At 38.9% G+C, this 17,078-nt stretch overlaps 1 protein-coding gene across 1 annotated transcript; it reads left to right on the top strand.

Moving 5' to 3' along the window:
* The first annotated feature begins 493 nt into the window (after window positions 1-493).
* Window positions 494-16,443, top strand: LOC112033723 (hyoscyamine 6-dioxygenase). The gene is made up of 4 exons (XM_024066502.2): window positions 494-882; window positions 1,041-1,291; window positions 1,434-1,740; window positions 16,053-16,443. The coding sequence occupies exons 1-4, from the start codon at window positions 688-690 to the stop codon at window positions 16,299-16,301; spliced, it is 1,002 nt and encodes a 333-aa protein (XP_023922270.1). The 5' UTR covers window positions 494-687; the 3' UTR covers window positions 16,302-16,443.
* Window positions 16,444-17,078: the final 635 nt, after the last annotated feature.

The raw sequence follows: 17,078 nt of genomic DNA, 5'->3' as shown, positions 1-17,078 counted from the left end.
TTGGCACTTGAAAGTCAACTTCAAAATTTTATTTTTGGTATGTGCAACAATGACTCATTTTTCTAAGATTGATTACTTGGTTTTGTACATTGTTAAAGATGCAACTTGCAAAATTGATAAAGAGACTATTTTCAAAATATGATTACTCATAAAAAGAAACTGTAAAACTTTATATATTTGCATTTTTTTTTTTTGTAAATATTTGAAGTTATCTTTTTATTAGATTCTGCATGGTAAAAGTTTCTTAATGATGTTTAACAAAAACGTTTCTTAATAATTACCCTTAAAAAAAAAATTTGGAGGCGTCACTGGCTGGTGACCGCTTTTAAATTTTTGGTTTTTGGGGAGTTGATTTTCAATATAGGGAGGGGGTAGTAGTATGAATTTTTTAACTAAATTTTTTAAATAATAAATTAAGAATTTTTTCAATATAGGGAGAGGATGGGAGTATGAAATTTTTAGCAAAAATTTTTAAATAATAAATTAAGAATTTTTTTTCAAGAGGCCAGGGTACCATTCGGTCCATTCCCACTTGTGGAGTGCTATATGGCAGAGGAGGAATGCTTGAGGGAAAATCTAATGTTATTTTACTCAACTTGTGGAAGCTTTTTAAGGACTTTTTTTGTGGTCGATTCTCTCTTCACACCATAGACATTCCTCTTTCCTAAAAGATCTGAGTTGCAAGTCATGGAGCACCTTGTTTCAAGCTGGTACAATGATCGATCCTTGCCAGAATCATATATACTCCCACCGGAAAAAAGACCAGGGAAGCTCACTGTTCCTCTAGCCAACAATATTCCAGTGATTGATCTTGGGGGTCATGATCAAACAGATATAATTCAACAAATTTTTGAAGCTAGCCAAGAGTTTGGATTCTTTCAGGTTCCAACCACATCTTTTCTTTCTATTATTTTATCAGACAGTGATTTATTCCTACCAGATGCTTGGCATCAAACATGGTCACAATATGAACCACTTTTGGCAAACTTTTTTCATATTTTATAATTTTGTGTTATGCTATGTTTTGTACCACCTAATAGGTGATCAACCACGGAGTCCCAAGCAACTTAATGGATGAGGCCATGAGTATTTTTAAGGAGTTTCATGCATTATCTGGTAAGGACAAGGCAATCGAATCTTCAAAGGACCCCAATAAGAGCTGCTTCATCTACACAAGCAGTGCAAATTATGCAACTGAAAAGTTTCACCTCTGGAGGGATGCATTGATACACCATTGTAATCCTCTAGAGAAATACATCCAATTTTGGCCTGAACAACCACCTAGATATCGGTAAATCCTCATAGTCGCATATGTATAATTTGTTATTTCATGCTATGTTGAATCTGTCTCGTGTAGTAAGTGTAGTGACTTGACATATCACATATATAAGAACAAAAATAAACATCATTATTTTTCATGAAACCTTTTTCAGAGAAGTTGTTGGGCCATATGCAGCTGAAGTAAGGAAGTTGGGGTTTAGAATTTTGGAGTTCATTTCCCAAGGCCTGGGAATCAGCCTTGGTAGACTTGTTGGAAATCAAATACTGGTGGTCAATCACTATCCCCCATGCCCAGACCCAAGCTTAACCTTGGGCTTGGGCAAACATATGGACCCTGTTTTCATTAATATTCTTCTTCAAAGTGATGTATACGGGCTTCAAGTCTTTAAGGATGAGGAATGGATTGTTGTGGAACCCATTCCTAACGCTTTTGTGGTTAACATAGGTTATCCGTTGCAGGTACATATATCTTCACAAGCTCTTAGCTAATATATATATATATATATAAATGATAGTCGCTATTTCATGCGATGCACGGGATAGTTAAATAAAAACTAAAAGTATTTATTTTGCTTTAAAGTTTATGACTTAACTTTAAAAAATGTATAATTTGAAAATGAATGAAAATAAGTATTTTTTTGTTCAATATAATGGTTTAGAAAAATTCTTTTTCTTTTATATCATTGATTCCACATAACACATTCCGGCGTGGGCTATTCTATGGTGATAACTTCACATAATACTCAACTGCAATTAAATCTACTATCCAGTGTCCACCAGCAATCTAATCTATGTTACCTTGATAGTAGATCTACAAATTGCATTCTCATATTCTTAGAAATTGCCACATCATTATTATTATCTATATATAATATAAAACTGAAATTTTTGACTTTTTGAGAGACTTAAGTTAGAATTAGGACTAAAAAAATAATTATAATTTTTTTTAATTAGACCTCACCTTAGAATTTTTTTTTTTTTTTTTTTTAAAGGACTCACTATAGGTTTTTAAATGACTCACTTTAGGTTTCAAAAAAAAAATAGACTCACGTAAAAAACAAATTAAAAAAAAAAAATTGGATTAAGGAAAAAGAGAGAGAGGCTCTTGTTAGAACTCTCTCACTCTTTAGTTTAAAAAATTAAATAAATTATAAATTAAAATGATGATAAATTTTAAAAAAAATTAAATTAAAATGATAATGTGGAAAATTGTGGGAATTTTAGAGATTTTAGTTTCACATATATTAGACCTCACGTTACAAATTTTTTTTTAAAGGACTCACTTTAGGTTTCAAAAAAAAAATTAGGATTAAGGAAAAAAGAGAGAGAGACTCCTGTTAAGACTCTCTCACTATTTAGTTTTAAAAAGACTAGACGTTAGAATTTTTTTTTTTTTTTTAATTAAAAGGACTCACTTTAGGTTTTAAAAAAAAGACTCACATAAAAAAATTAAATAAATAAATAAAATTTTAGTGTAGGGATAAGGGCCCAAAATCATACATTGGACCTTAGGCTTTGCTCGAGGACGTTGACAAGTCTGAGAAGGGATTAATAGTTATGAATGGTTCCAGTTTAAAGTATTATAAATAGGAAATGAATGTGAGGCGGCCTGAGGAGGAATTCCTCCTTGGGTATGATAGAGATCGCTCAAATGTGTATTCCAACAATGAAAGCAACCTTCATGGAAGCTCCAATGATAGGGACGTGCCTCATGAACATACGAGAATGAAGGGAACCCAAAAATATCTAAAGAAAAGCTGCTACCACCACATTAAATGTACTACAACTGCTTTTCTAACCACATTTATGTGGAGAAGACCCCTGAATAGTATTGTCTTAGCTATCACAACTCATAGAAAGCCAGAGAGGGTGTTTGATTGGACAAGCACTTAAGTAAGGGCTCAAATGATCAACAAGTGTAGGATCAAGATAGTTTACGGGGAGCTATATAATGTAAGATACCCTTCATGAGGGGGGGGGGATCGAAAAATGAAGAAAGAAATACTGTAGCAATCTAGAACTAGACTTATAATAAAGTTTTAGGAAGCAATACATAAAAGTCAATCTCCTCGGACTTGGCCAAGGACATTTTTCTTCAGTAAACACCTATCATTGGAGTTCAAATCAGGTCCTTACAATTGGTGCCGTCTATGGGGAGTTTACTTGGGCGATAGTGAGTGCGACATTCAACCATGGTAGGCTCAAGTCCACACTAGGAAGAATCCATAGGATCCCAACGTCAAAACCCTTTCTTCAACCTCGAACGTAGAAGAGATTAGGAGGGGAGTGTGCATATTGTCTAGTCTGGTAAGAGTCAGCCCCGGGGTAAGAGCCATCTCTCTCGTGAGGAAGATACTAGGGCCCTACAACTGGAGGTTGACTAGCTAAAGAGAAAGCTGCACCGTGCATAGCGAAAGCGAACCCCCTCCAACTCCAATATTTCTTCTGATAATAAAGAGGATGCTAGTTATAGACGAAAGTCAAGGACCCCACCTAGCGAGTCTGTCTCCTATGAGGAAGAGCGCCATCACGAACGTAGATATAAGAGCCCACCTCGCAAAGGCCTAGGAAATGATGCTATGAGCAGGGCGTTGAACCAGATTTCCAAGTCGCCCTTCACGCGCAGGATCGAAGGAGCAAAGCTTCCTCAATGATTCAATCAGCCAACATTCACCATCTACAATGGTCGAACAGATCCTGTGGAGCATGTGAGCCATTTCAACCAGAGGATGGTTGTCCATTCCAAGAACGAAGCCTTAATGTGCAAGGTGTTCCCCTCCAGTCTAGGACTCATGGCAATGAGATGGTTCGATGGCTTAAGGGAGGGCTCCATAGACTCCTTCAAGAAGCTCACCCAGGCATTTGGCTCTCGTTTCGTCACTTGTAGCACGGTTCCTCGACCCTTGGATTCCCTATTGTCCTTATCCATACGAGAAAGGGAAACCTTGAAAGCGTACTCGAACAGATATTGGGCGATGTATAGTGAAATAAATGGTGATTTCGATGACGTTACCATCAGTACTTTCAAGGTTGGCCTCCCAACCGAGCACGGTCTAAGGAAGTCTTTAACAGGCAAACCTGTCACCAACGTGCACCAACTCATAAATCGAATTGACAAATATAAGAAGGTTGAGAAGGACCAATAGCAAGGGAAAGGTAAGGCTAAAGTTATCTCTTAGGAGAGGAGGAATTTCAGGTCGGATCAATACAGCAACAACCGGCCTCGGAGGGACTTCGATGAGTAGTTAGGGCCTGCCAATACTCAGGCAGTCAACATGGTGTTTCGGGAACAGGTGTATCAAGTTCTAGAGAAGATTAAAATGAATGAGTCATTCTTTAAATGGCCAAATAAGATGGCAGGAAACCCTATAAGGCACAATCAGAACCTCTATTGCCAATATCATAAAGATCAGGGATATATTACAGAAGACTGTAGAAATTTGTGGGACCATTTGGACCAGCTGGTTTGAGAAGGAAAGTTGAAGCAGTTCTTGCATCATTCCAGTGGCCAGGAGAATCAGACTAGCCAAGAACCTCAGAGAGATGCTTCCTCGAGACCTCAATTGGGCACGATAAACGTCATCTTCGCCGCTCTAGGGAGGACTGGGTCCTGCCCCTTCAGGGTAATGTACGTCGCTCAGCTAACTGCCGAAAACTCAAATGCTGAGCCAAAGAGGGCTAAAATGAGTATCCAGTAGGCGTTGAGCTTTTCTGATGAAGATAAGGTGGGAACCATATAGCCCCATGATGACGCCTTAGTGGTCACGCTCAAGATTGGGGGATACGACATGAAGAGGGTAATGATGGACCAAGGCAGTGGTGCCGAGATAATGTACCCCGACCTATACAAGGGGCTGAACTTAAGACCCGAGGACCTAACAGTCTACAATTCGCCCCTGGTAAGTTTTGATAGGAATGTCGTCATTCCAAAGGGCTAGATTAGATTACCTGTGCAGACTGGTTCAAAAGTAGTGGAGGTCGACTTCATCGTGGTGGACGCTTAGTCCCTCTACACGGCCATTATGGCCAAGCCTTGGCTACATGCGCTGAAAGTCGTCTCCTCTACCCTGCACCAAAAGGTGAAATATCTGTCGAGTGGCCAAATTGAAGAAATTGTTGGGAGTCAATCCTCGACTAGGCAGTGCCTGCTAGCCACCATCTTACATCAGCCCGAAGTTAGGTCCTCGGCCTCTGCTGAAAGGGGCTCATAACAATTAAAAGCTTCGAATCTTCCTGCTGATGGATCAGCCGAGGAGGCAGAGTGCAAAAACTTAGAAACAGTTGTCGTCGGTGATGATCTAGAGAAGTTTTTCTGATCGGAGCTCAACTCCCTCCTCTAGAGAAGGAAGAGCTGATAGAGTTTCTTAAGAGAAATGTTGATGTGTTCACATGGAGCGCTTACGAAGCCTCGGGGGTGGATCCGAGCTTTATCTGCCACTATTTAAATGTTAATCCATCTATCATCCCCAAGAAGCAACCAACTCAACGCTCGTCCAGGGACCACTCCGATGCTGTTAGAGATGAGGTGAAGAAGCTCAAGCAGGCAGGGGCTATCAAGGAAGTTTTCTACCCTGAGTGGTTGGCCAATACCATGGTGGTAAAGAATAAGAGTGGAAAATGGCGAGTATGTGTGGACTTCACAGACCTGAATAAAGTTTGCCCAAAGGATCTCTTCCCTATGCCTAGGATAAACCAATTGGTGGACACAACCGTAAGCCATCCTTAGATGAGCTTCTTAGATACCTTTCAGGGATACCACCAGATACCACTAGCCCTAGATGATCAGGAGAAGACAGCTTTCGTCACCCCCATTGGGAACTATTATTACAAGGTGATGCCCTTTGGTTTGAAGTACGCAGTATCTACCTATCAAAAGATGATGACTAGAATGTTTGAACCATAGTTAGGCAAGAGCATCGAGGTCTATATAAACAACATGGTGGTGAAAAGTAAGGTAATGTCCGAGCATGTGGGAGATCTCGGTAACATTTTTAAAATTCTAAGGAAGCGCAAGTTGTGCCTTAACGCTTTTAAGTGCTTTTTTGATGTGAGATCAGGCAAATTTCTAGGCTACATGGTTACTCATCGCTGGATTAAAGTTAACCCCGATCAGATTAAGACAATCAACAGTTTACAACCACCTTGGAATCCCAAGAAAGTCTAGAAATTGATCGGAATGACTGCTACCTTAAACTGATTTATCTCTCAGTCAGCCAACAAGTGCAAACCCTTCTGGACCGAGGAGTGTGCCTTAGCCTTCCAGCAGCTTAAGGATTATCTCTCTCAGCCACCTATCATGTCCAGTCTTGTGAAGGATGAGGTCTTGTTTGCCTATATTGCTGTGGCCCCTCATGTTATAAGTTTGGTTTTGATATGAGTTGATAGCAGCATACAAAGGCCAGTTTATTATGTGAGCAAGTTACTACATGAAGCCGAGATCCGCTATCTACCACTGGAGAAAGCCATTTTTACAGTAGTACATGCTACATGTAAACTCCCCAATTACTTCCAGGCACACACGGTAGTCATTCTAACTCAGCTCCCACTCCGAGCACTGCTCTGAAGTGTTGATTACAAAGGGAGGATCGCTAAATGGGGCACAATCTTAGGGGCTTTTGACATCAAATACATGCCTCGCACCTCTGTCAAGGGTCAAGTCCTCGCGGATCTGGTAGTTGAGTTTGCTGAATCCCCGTTAGAAGTAGAAGTAGAGGATAAAAACATTGATGAAAAATCGGTTAGCATGATCTCCCAACGAGGTCCCTTATCCTGGAAAGTGTATGTTGATGGTGTGAAAAATCAGAAGGTTCCGGAATGGGGCTAGTACTAGTATCCCCCGAAAGGATCACCATTAATAAGTCATTGAGGTTGGACTTCTCGACCATAAATAACGAAGTTGAATATGAGGCTCTACTAATGGGATTGGCTATGGTTCAAAAAATGGGCGGAAAGGCATTGGAGGTATTCTTAGACTCAAGATTGGTTGTTGGCCAAGTGAACGGAGAGTTTAAAGCCAAAGACGAAAGGATACGGGGGTCCTTAAGTCAGGTTAGACATTTGCAGTTAATCTTTCAACCTGTTGCACATCCCTAGAAGTGGAAACATGCATGCTGATTTCCTAGCCACACTTGCGACCTCCTCGACACAGAACTTACCTCGGGTCATCCTTGTAGAGGATTTGCACAAACCCGCAGGGGTGGAGACAGATGTGGTCCATGTTCACTAAGTCAGAGTAGGGCCTAGCTGGATGGACCTCTTGGTACTATTCTTGAAGAAGGATATCCTACCCAAAGAGAAATCAGAAGCAGATAAGGTACATAGAAAGGCTCCTCGTTCTGGCTGTCCAAGGACCAAAAGTTATATAAACGCTCCTTTTCTAGGCTATAGCTGCTATGCATACACCCCGAGACAACAGAATTACTCCTTGAGGAGTTATATGAGGGGATTTGCAGGAGTCACACCAGAGGTATATCTTTGGCGCACAGGGCCATTACTTAAGGCTACTGGTAGCCAAACATGCAAAAGGAAGCATAGAAGTATGTAAGAAAGTGCAACCAAAGTCAAAGATTCGCACTAAACATACATCAACCAAAAGGAATCCTTAACCCTCTGTCCAGCCCTTAGCCATTCGCGCAATGGGGCTTAGACATTGTAGGCTCTTTCCCCAAAGCAGCAAGAAACAAGAGATACCTGCTAGTTAGCATGGACTATTTCACTAAATGGGTTGAAGTCGAGCCCTTGGCAAATATCAGGGACGTGGACGCCAAGAAGTTTGTTTAAAAAAACATTGTCACACGATTCAAAGTCCCTCATATGCTTATTTTAAACAACGGCCTTCAGTTTGGTAGCAAATCTTTCAGGAGATACTACTATGACTTGGGAATTACGAATAGATACTCTACTCCAGCTTATCCCCAAAAGAATGGATAAGCCAAGGATGTTAACAAAGTTATAGTGAATGGACTCAAGAAGAGATTGGATGATGCGAATGAAAAATGGGTAGAAGAGTTGCCACATGTCCTCTGGACATACCGAACCACACCTTGCAGATCAACTGGGAAAACTCCTTTTTCAATGACATACGGGGCCAAGGCTATTATTCCCTTGGAAACCGACTTCCCTACACTAAGGACTAGCTCTTTCAATCTGAGCAATAACAATGAGTTGCTAAAAAAGAGCTTAGACTTTGTTGAAGAGAGAAGAGGGAATGCGACGGTTCAATTGGCATACTACCAACACAAACTCAAGCAAGGTTATGATGCCAATGTAAAGCTAAGGCCATTAGTGCCTCGTGACTTGGTTTTGAGAAAAGTTCTAGGTGCTACAAAGAACCCGGCATGGGGAAAGATAGGGCCCAACTAGAAAGGACCATACTGCATCAGCTCGATGGCTGGTATAGGAGCGTATTTTCTAGAAGATTTAGATGAGCATGTAATACCACACCCTTGGAATGTAAACAACCTGAAGAGGTATTATTATTAATAAAAGTTTCCTTTATCAATATTTTCATATGTTGCATAAAGGTATTGTACTTCCTATTATTCTTTCTTTTATAAGTGCTTAAACAGAACCTTAGTCATGCCTAGGTGCTCAAACCAGATGCTTTGGAAAAATTAACACTCTATGATATCTTTTATAGATGTTTAAACGGAACCTTATTCATGCCTGAGTCCTCGAACCAGAAGCTTTGGAAAAATTAACACACTATGACATCTTTTATAAGTGCTTAAACAGAACCTTAGTCATGCTTGAGTTCTTAGACCAGATGTTTTAGGGAAATTAACTCGCTATGGCATCTTTTATAAGTGCTTAAACAGAACCTTAGTCATGCTGAGTCCTCGGACCAGACACTTTGGAAAAATTAACACACTATGATATCTTTTATAAGTGCTTAAAAAGAACCTTAGTCATGCCTAAGTCCTTGGACCAGAGGTTTCAGAAAAATTAACACACTATGACATCTTTTATACGTGCTTAAACAGAACCTTAGTCATGCCTGAGCCCTCAAACCAGATGCTTGAGGGAAATTAACACTCTATGACATCTTTCTAAATGCTTAAATAGAACCTTGGTCATGCTTAAGTCCTTAGACTAGATGCTTTGGGAAAATTAACATACTATGACATCTTTTATAAGTACTTAAACAGATCCTTAGTCATACTTGAGTTCTCGAACCAGATGTTTTGGGGAAATTAACATCCTATAACATCTTTTATAAGTGTTTAAACAGAACATTAGTCATGCCTGAGTCCTCGGACCAGATGCTTTGGAAAAATTAATACTCTATGACATCTTTCTAAGGGCTAAAACAAAACATTGGTCATGCCTGAGTCCTTAGACCAGATGCTTTGGGAAAATTAATACACTATGACATCTTTTATAAGTGCTTTAGGAAAATTAACACTCTATGACATCTTTCTAAATGCTTAAACAGAACATTGGTCACGCCTGAGTCCTCGGACTAGATGCTTTACGAAAATTAACACACTATGACATCTTTTAAAAGTGCTTAAACAAAACCTTAGTCATGCCTGAGTCCTCAGATTAGATGTTTTGGGAAATTAACATACTATGACATCTTTTATAAGTGCTTAAACAGAACCTTAATCATGTCTAGGTCCTCAGACCAGATGCCTGGGGAAATTGACATTCTCTGATATCTATCTGTTTTTCACTAAGTGTCAAAACAAATCTAAGGTTATAACCAACTTCTCGGATTAATTACTTTTAGTAAGTTGAAGTCCTTAATTATTTATCCAAGACTGGGGCAAAATGAAGAATACCCCCCCCCTTCACCGCGGCCTCAGCAACTTCCCTAGCCACCCTAGCTGTATCTTTGACTCTTTGCAGCTTAGCATTGAGGTCCAAAACAATTTTTTTTTCGGTGGCCAGGTTTATCTTTGTAAAGCAATTTGCACTGGTCCTCGGCTTGGGCCTCAACGGTTTTAAGGCCAGCCAAGGCGCTCTGGTGCTCTTTGCCTACCTCTTTCAGCTTATTGGTCAACTTTTTGTGCTCCTCCTTAAGGGCTACAAGAATCTTCTCAACATTAGCTCGGGAGTGGGGCTTGGCATTAACTTCATCACAAGCGTTCCTGACCCACTCCTCAGCTACAAAAACTTGTCGAGTGATCTGCATGATAATAGTGAAGAGATCAAATATATACATATGAATAAATGTGCACCTAAGTGTTTGGCGAAGAAGAATGTTGACTGACTTACCATTACGAGGTCCCTCTTCAATGACATAAATAGGTCAGGTTGCCTGGTACGCCTGAGGTCCTCCATGTCTCTGGGGAGGAGAAGAGGTTGCTCTAGAGCCTCGGCGAGGATAGTGGCGTGCCTTCTTTAAGACTCCCAAAGCATGGCATCCCAAGGAATGGGAGCACCCTCCACCTCTAGCTGAGAGGCCCAAGTGCGCTACCCTCAACGCACTTCAGCTTCATCCCTGCTCTCTACCGATTTGGCCCTCTTGTCCTTGGGGTCCTTGGTTTTCTTCTGCTGCTTAGCACCCTTTTGAGGTGCCACCTCACCTTCCTCCAAGTCCTCTACTGTCCTCTTCTTCCTTAAGTCCGGATTGGCCTTCAGTCCAAGGTCAGCAGAGAGTGGAGAGGGAGGAGGAGGAAGATTGGGAGGAACTTGTGTTTTAGGGACATCTTTTGAAGTTTGTCCCTTGTTCCTATTCGCCATTAGGCCCTTTAAGTCGGATCTCTGCTTTAGGTCTATACCTTCGTCTTCCTCAGAACTAGTATCTGGCTGAGTGACTATTAACCTTGGATGATGGACCGCAGACAATCTATTAGACTCAGTCTTGGAGTCTGAAAGCTCTACAGGCCTTTTCGGTGCCCCTTCCTCTTCTTCGAAGTGGAACTGGTTGATCTCGGTGTCTAAGGAATGGCAAGACGAGGCTGACTCCTCTCTTAGAGCAACTACTTGTTAAGGAATGCGCTGGGGTGGCAGCTTAACAGGGGGAATGTCTCTACGAGCCAAGAACCCAGGCTTAGATATGTCTATTCGAGCAAGCTTAGGGTTACTTGCTCTTAGTGCTTGGCCTATGTCCTGAAATATGCGTGACAAGGGCTTATAATCTAAGATTAGGTGAGCAGCTTGTAGCTGTCCATCTTCGCTTGCAAATATTTCCGACCTCAGCAAGTAGTTAAGCCCAAGAATGTTGACAAGACTAAGTTTCAGAGAGATGTGATCTTTACCTACAAAAACATCCGAAAGGGAAATCGTGGTTAGGTCAATGACAACTATTATTCGAGGAGACGAATGGCTTAGAATGATTTAAGAAAAACTTAGAAAACTAAGGTCCCTACCAAGGGACCTAATCCTAGGGCACCCCACCTGGTGTTCTTGCCCTAACTAGGTAGTGAAGATCGTCATGCCACTCCCCGGAGACGACTAGGTAATCGTCCTTCAAGCCCTTTTTGGACTTAGGAAGGCAAGATATTAATCTCACCTCTTCAGACCGAGATTTGAGGTAATATCCCCTGACGAGAGAATGACACTCATACATGTGAGTGACGTCGTGCCATGTAAGCCCAAGATTCATTTGGTCATTTAGGGCATCTACACTCCCTAAGACTCTAAACATGTTTGGAGCGCACTAATGGGGGCATAACCTATGGTTGAGCAAATAATCTTTGGTTGTCCTACCCATGGGAAATGTCATTCCTCCCTCTATAAAAGCGATCATTAGAATGAAAACTTCACCCACCTCTCTATTGGTAAGTATTCAGTCTGGGGGACAATATTGTAAGCCCACCCCCTGTGGGATATGGTATTTGGCCCTAAAACCCTCCATACCGACTAGAGAGTCTACTAAGTGCTTAAATCTACCCATCTAAGCAAACATAGAAAACGCAAAGGAAATTTTCTGGAAAAGAAAAAAGGCTGAGGAGGATGGTTGAGGAGAAAAAGAAATTTGGAGGAGATAGTTACTTACAAAAGCAAGTGAGTGTACTAAATCCTGAACCTTTAGGAAAATCTTTTGGTAATTTCTTAAGGAAAAGAGTTAGGAAAACTCAGGAGTGTAGGGAGTTCAGTGAGTTAGAGCGCTTGAAATCTTTGAAGAACTTGAAAATTCGTAAAGTAAAAGGAGAATGATTTCCCTCAAGGCTTTATATAGAGGGTGAAAATGAGTGGGAGTTATCTTGCTCAAAATTCCAAGAGAAAGATCAGCCGTTAAATCTACACCTCACCATTAGATCTGGGGAACAAAGCGCCGCCTGGAGTAATTAATGACGCCTCGCTGGTTTCAAAGCGTCAGCAGCAATCATGGGACACGCGAAATGGTTATCTCACATGTGTAAACCAGAAAAATAAATGGTCTTGTCTCTTAAAAATCAAAACCCCACTTTTTCTCCTCGGATGAGAGGGAACAACCGAAGTTTTGAGAGGCTATTGTAGGGATAAGAGCCCAAAATCATACATTGGGTCTTAGGCTTTGCTTAAGGACGTTGATAAGTTCGGGGAGGGATTAATAGTTATGAGGGGTTTCAGTTTAGAGTATTATAAATAAGAAATGAATGGGAGGCGGTCCAAAGAGGAATTCCTCCTTGGGTATGATAGATATCACTCAAATGTGTATTCCAACGATGAAAGTAACCTTCATGAAAGCTCCAATGATAAGGACATGCCTCATTAACATATAAGAAGGAATGAAACCCAAAAATATCTAAGGAAAAGTTGCTACCACCGCATTAAATGCACTACAGCTGCTTTTCTAGCCGCATTTATGTGAAGAAAACCCTTGAATAGTGTTGCCTTGGTTACCACAACTCACAGAAAGCCAAAGAGAGTGTCTGATAGGATGGGCACTCAAGTAGGGGCTCAAATGATCAACAAGTGTAGGATCATGATGGTTCGAAGGGAGCTATATATGTAAGATACCCTCTATGAGTGGGGGGATTGAAAAAAAAAACACTGTAGCAATCTAGAACTAGACTTATAATAAAGCTTTAGAAAGCAATACCTAAGAATCAGTCTCCTCGGACTTGGCCGAGGATGTTTTTCTTCAGTAAACGTCTATTATCTTTCCTTCTTTATCATCAAAATCTATTGGTTTGTTACTAAATTCACTAAAACCCAGTTTTCAAACCCATTCTCTACAAATTTATTGTTTTAGACTTTTTGGGCTTAAGTCCATACACACGTTGGGCTATAAGTTCAAATCAAGTCCTTACATTTAGGATTAAGGAAAAGAGAGAGAGAGACTCTTGTTAGGACTCTCTCACTATTTAGTTTTAAAAAATTTATAAATTAAAATGATGATATATTAAAAAAAATTATAAATTAAAATGATGATGTGGAAAATTGTGAGAATTTTAAAGGTTTCGGTTATATATATATAATGGTGACTAATGACTATTACAAACACTCTAGGATACACAAAGTACACACGAGTCACAATTTACTTGTGTGCACTATGGGTACACTAGTAATTATCTTATATAATGCTCTTTTTTATTTTTTGTTTAATGTTATAATGTTTAAAAGTGATATATAAATTATCGTGTGTTTTTTTTTTTTTAAGAAAGAGGTAAGATATCGTAAAATAATGTTTAAAAATCAAATAGAAATAGTGTCCTAACTTTTATTCCAAATGGAGAATATAAAGGAAAAAACAAAAAACTTAGTAACAGTAAATTACTCTTTTAATTAGTTTATATTTTTTTTAATATAAAATTATTTAACTAAAAGATAGGTGTATTTTAGAGGGTTTAAGAATTTGTGTGAGGATATTTTAGTACACAAAATGTTAAAACCCAAACAAAAAATTTTGTTATTAATAGTATAGAATAGATACTTGCTAATTCGTAACAATGAGATGTTTAACTAGTGAAAAGTGAAAACTAGCCGATAGTTCATTTGATGTGTGATACTTCACAGTAATGATTTGAATTATGAAGGCGTTATTTAAACAATTGTTGGCTCTTACATTGGGTGTGTAAGTCAATCTAAGTTATTTACATGATTGCGAAAAGCTCTAGTTGTTACAAATAGTAGCCTAATACGAACATAGGTTGTTACAAATAGTATTCTAATAAAAATTTCACGCTCGCTTTATGAAAAAAAAAACCTTGTCTCTTATAAAATCATAAAAAAAATAATAATAATAATAATTGTAGGGTCAGTTTTTGTTGCCCAAGCCCAAAGGATATGGGTTAAAGGCTCAACGAACCCAGAACAATGAATTTGTAGAGAGTGGATCGAAAGAGCTGGGCTGGTTATGAAGTACAGAACAGTTGGCTAGGTTATGTGCGGTGATGATAACATAAACTGAAGCTTAGATAGCTCTATGAATGAATGTCCGAAGAGGCATTTTATTGAATGAACTGTGATTACAATATTCAGAACTACAGTAAAGTTTTTCTCTCTCTTTCTCTTTCTCCTTCCGATCCTCTATCATCAGGGACCCTTCTTCTTTATATAGCATTCCTTCCTATTATCTCCATTGTCCACTTGTTCTTCATCCACGCATCCACTCAAGTGCATGTCACATCGTGTGTCTACTTTAGTTCTTTGTGAGTGGCGGTAGCTGAGGTTGCACTGTTCAGGGGTCTTCTCCACATAAATGCGGCCAGAAAAGCTGTTGCAGCGCATTAAATGCGGTGGTACCAGCTTTTCCTTCAGATATTTTTTAGTTCTGATCATTTCTAGATCCACCCAGGATCTATCATTGTCGTTGGGACCGTTGGGAAGATTAGTCAGACCTTCCACACGTTCGTTTGATCAAGGCTCATCATAGCCGAGGAGCAAGACATCCTCGGACCAACGGTGACCTCTTCGGACGACACTCCCCTTCTGCTTCTGGGCTCCCTCCTTTAGATGGGCCGTCACAACCACCTATTAATCCTCGGAAATACAATAGTCCTTAACAGGCGGTTCCAGGCCCGTTAGGTAGCTTTGGGCTTTTTTCCCCCCCACAATAATCAACTTTTTTTTTTTAGGGATAATAGTAGAAAATCACCTAAACTTGCTCCTCAAACCATGAAACTTACAATCATCACCCAAATTGTTACAGTTTCTTCTTTCTTTTTTTAATTACATCCTGCAATGTGATTGACAGTTAAAATTAACAATCATGTGCGGGCACATAGACCATAAAAATATGGTTCCTTAATAGTCTGTTTGATATGATTAATTTTGCTAGTTTATTTTACTATTCAGCTTATTTTTGTTACTATTTATGGGCTCCACTACACTTTTTGGTACTATTCATATGTTCCACTGTACTATTTTAATTACATCTTGCAATGTGATTGACAGTTAAAATTAACAATCATGTGCGGGCACATAGACCATAAAAATATGGTTCCTTAATAGTCTGTTTGGTATGATTAATTTTGCTAGCTTATTTTACTATTCAGCTTATTTTTGTTACTATTTATGGGCTCCACTGCACTTTTTGGTACTATTCATGTGTCCCACTGTACTCTTTCAAGCAACTTTTACCTTTATTTACAATACTTTCAGCAAAAAGTTTTCAATTTTAGCAAAATAAGCGGATCTCAAACAGAATTGAAGTGGGTAAAAAATGTGACTTTCAAGTTATCATTAATTTTAATAGTCAATCAAGCTATTGGATGCAATTTACAAAGTTTATTATAATTAGGGTGGTGATTGCAAGTTTTCATGGTTTATTGTGCAAACTACAAAGTGTAATTATCTCATAATTTAGGGTGATTTTTATTTTGGGTGCAATCGTCTAGTTTCTTTAATGGTTTTTTTAATTATTGTTCTTGGAATTGTGTCACATTGAGTTGTAGATTATTAGCAATGGGAAGCTGAAAGGTGCTGAACATCGAGTGGTGACAAATTCAAATGTAGCTCGAACAACTGCTTCCTACTTTCTTAGTCCATCAAATGAAACACTTATAGAACCAGCAAAAAGTTTGGTTGATGCAAGCCACCCAGCGCTTTATAAGTCCTTGCCATACAAAGACTTTCTTATCAAATACGTAGCTGCTTCCACTGACAGTAAAGCATTAGAGGAGGCATTAAGTACTACTGTATGATTACCTGTGAGATAAAAGCTATTGTAATTCATGAATAAATGTATGGCTATTGATATCAAACAAGCGAACATTAGTTGGTTAATATCAAACTAGCAAACTTCAAAACCCTAAAGTTGGGTGGATCGTAATGAAAAGTGTCACTACCAACTCTCGTTTGGAATTGGTTTATACTACATTGCACTAATACTATGATGAGCTTTGTTAATGGGTGCCTTTAGAGAATTTGTCAATAGACCATTTTATAAAAGTTTGTATGCAATTTTCTTGGAAAATATGAAAAACAATCAAAAAAATAGTAATTTTTTTCTTTTCCAATAAAAATTTTTTAAAAATATTTCCTAAACTAACACCCTTAGTGCATCTGTTACGTTTCATTTTCATCATTGTTTTATTTAATAAAATTTTTATTATCATGAACACCAATTAAATATAAGATTTTGAATGCATTGTAATATATTATGGATTGGAAAACTAAATAAAGGAAAATAATGGTCGTATATATTGTAAGATGATAGTTCACATGTTGAAAACATATCTGCACAACAAAATGAGTTGTTTTGTTTTGATGGTGTTAGGATATTTTGTGTTGGCAAAATTCTGATTCAAAAGTTTTAGTTGTAATTGCACATTTCCACGTATTTGTGTTTCTATTTAAATTGTAAATTGCATAATGTCATTGAAGATTATATTCTGACGAAAGAGTTCAAAGTGCTACAACAAGAATTTCATAAAATCAAGAATTAATATGGCAGGTGAGATTTTGAGCAAAGTTGTCAT

The sequence above is a fragment of the Quercus suber genome, unplaced genomic scaffold, assembly GCF_002906115.3.
Source record: "Quercus suber isolate HL8 unplaced genomic scaffold, Cork oak 2.0 scaffold_255, whole genome shotgun sequence".
Classification (NCBI taxonomy): Eukaryota; Viridiplantae; Streptophyta; class Magnoliopsida; order Fagales; family Fagaceae; genus Quercus; species Quercus suber.
Note: the sequence above shows the minus strand (reverse complement) of the source record. Positions and strands in the feature narration are given on the sequence as shown.

Bases quoted from the DNA above. Each gene is read 5' to 3' on its own strand.
- LOC112033723 (XM_024066502.2), top strand. From the start codon at position 688: ATGGAGCACCTTGTTTCAAGCTGGTACAATGATCGATCCTTGCCAGAA. The intron at 1,292-1,433 runs GTAAATCCTCAT...AACCTTTTTCAG, and splicing joins GAACAACCACCTAGATATCG to AGAAGTTGTTGGGCCATATG. The intron at 1,741-16,052 runs GTACATATATCT...ATTGAGTTGTAG, and splicing joins ACATAGGTTATCCGTTGCAG to ATTATTAGCAATGGGAAGCT.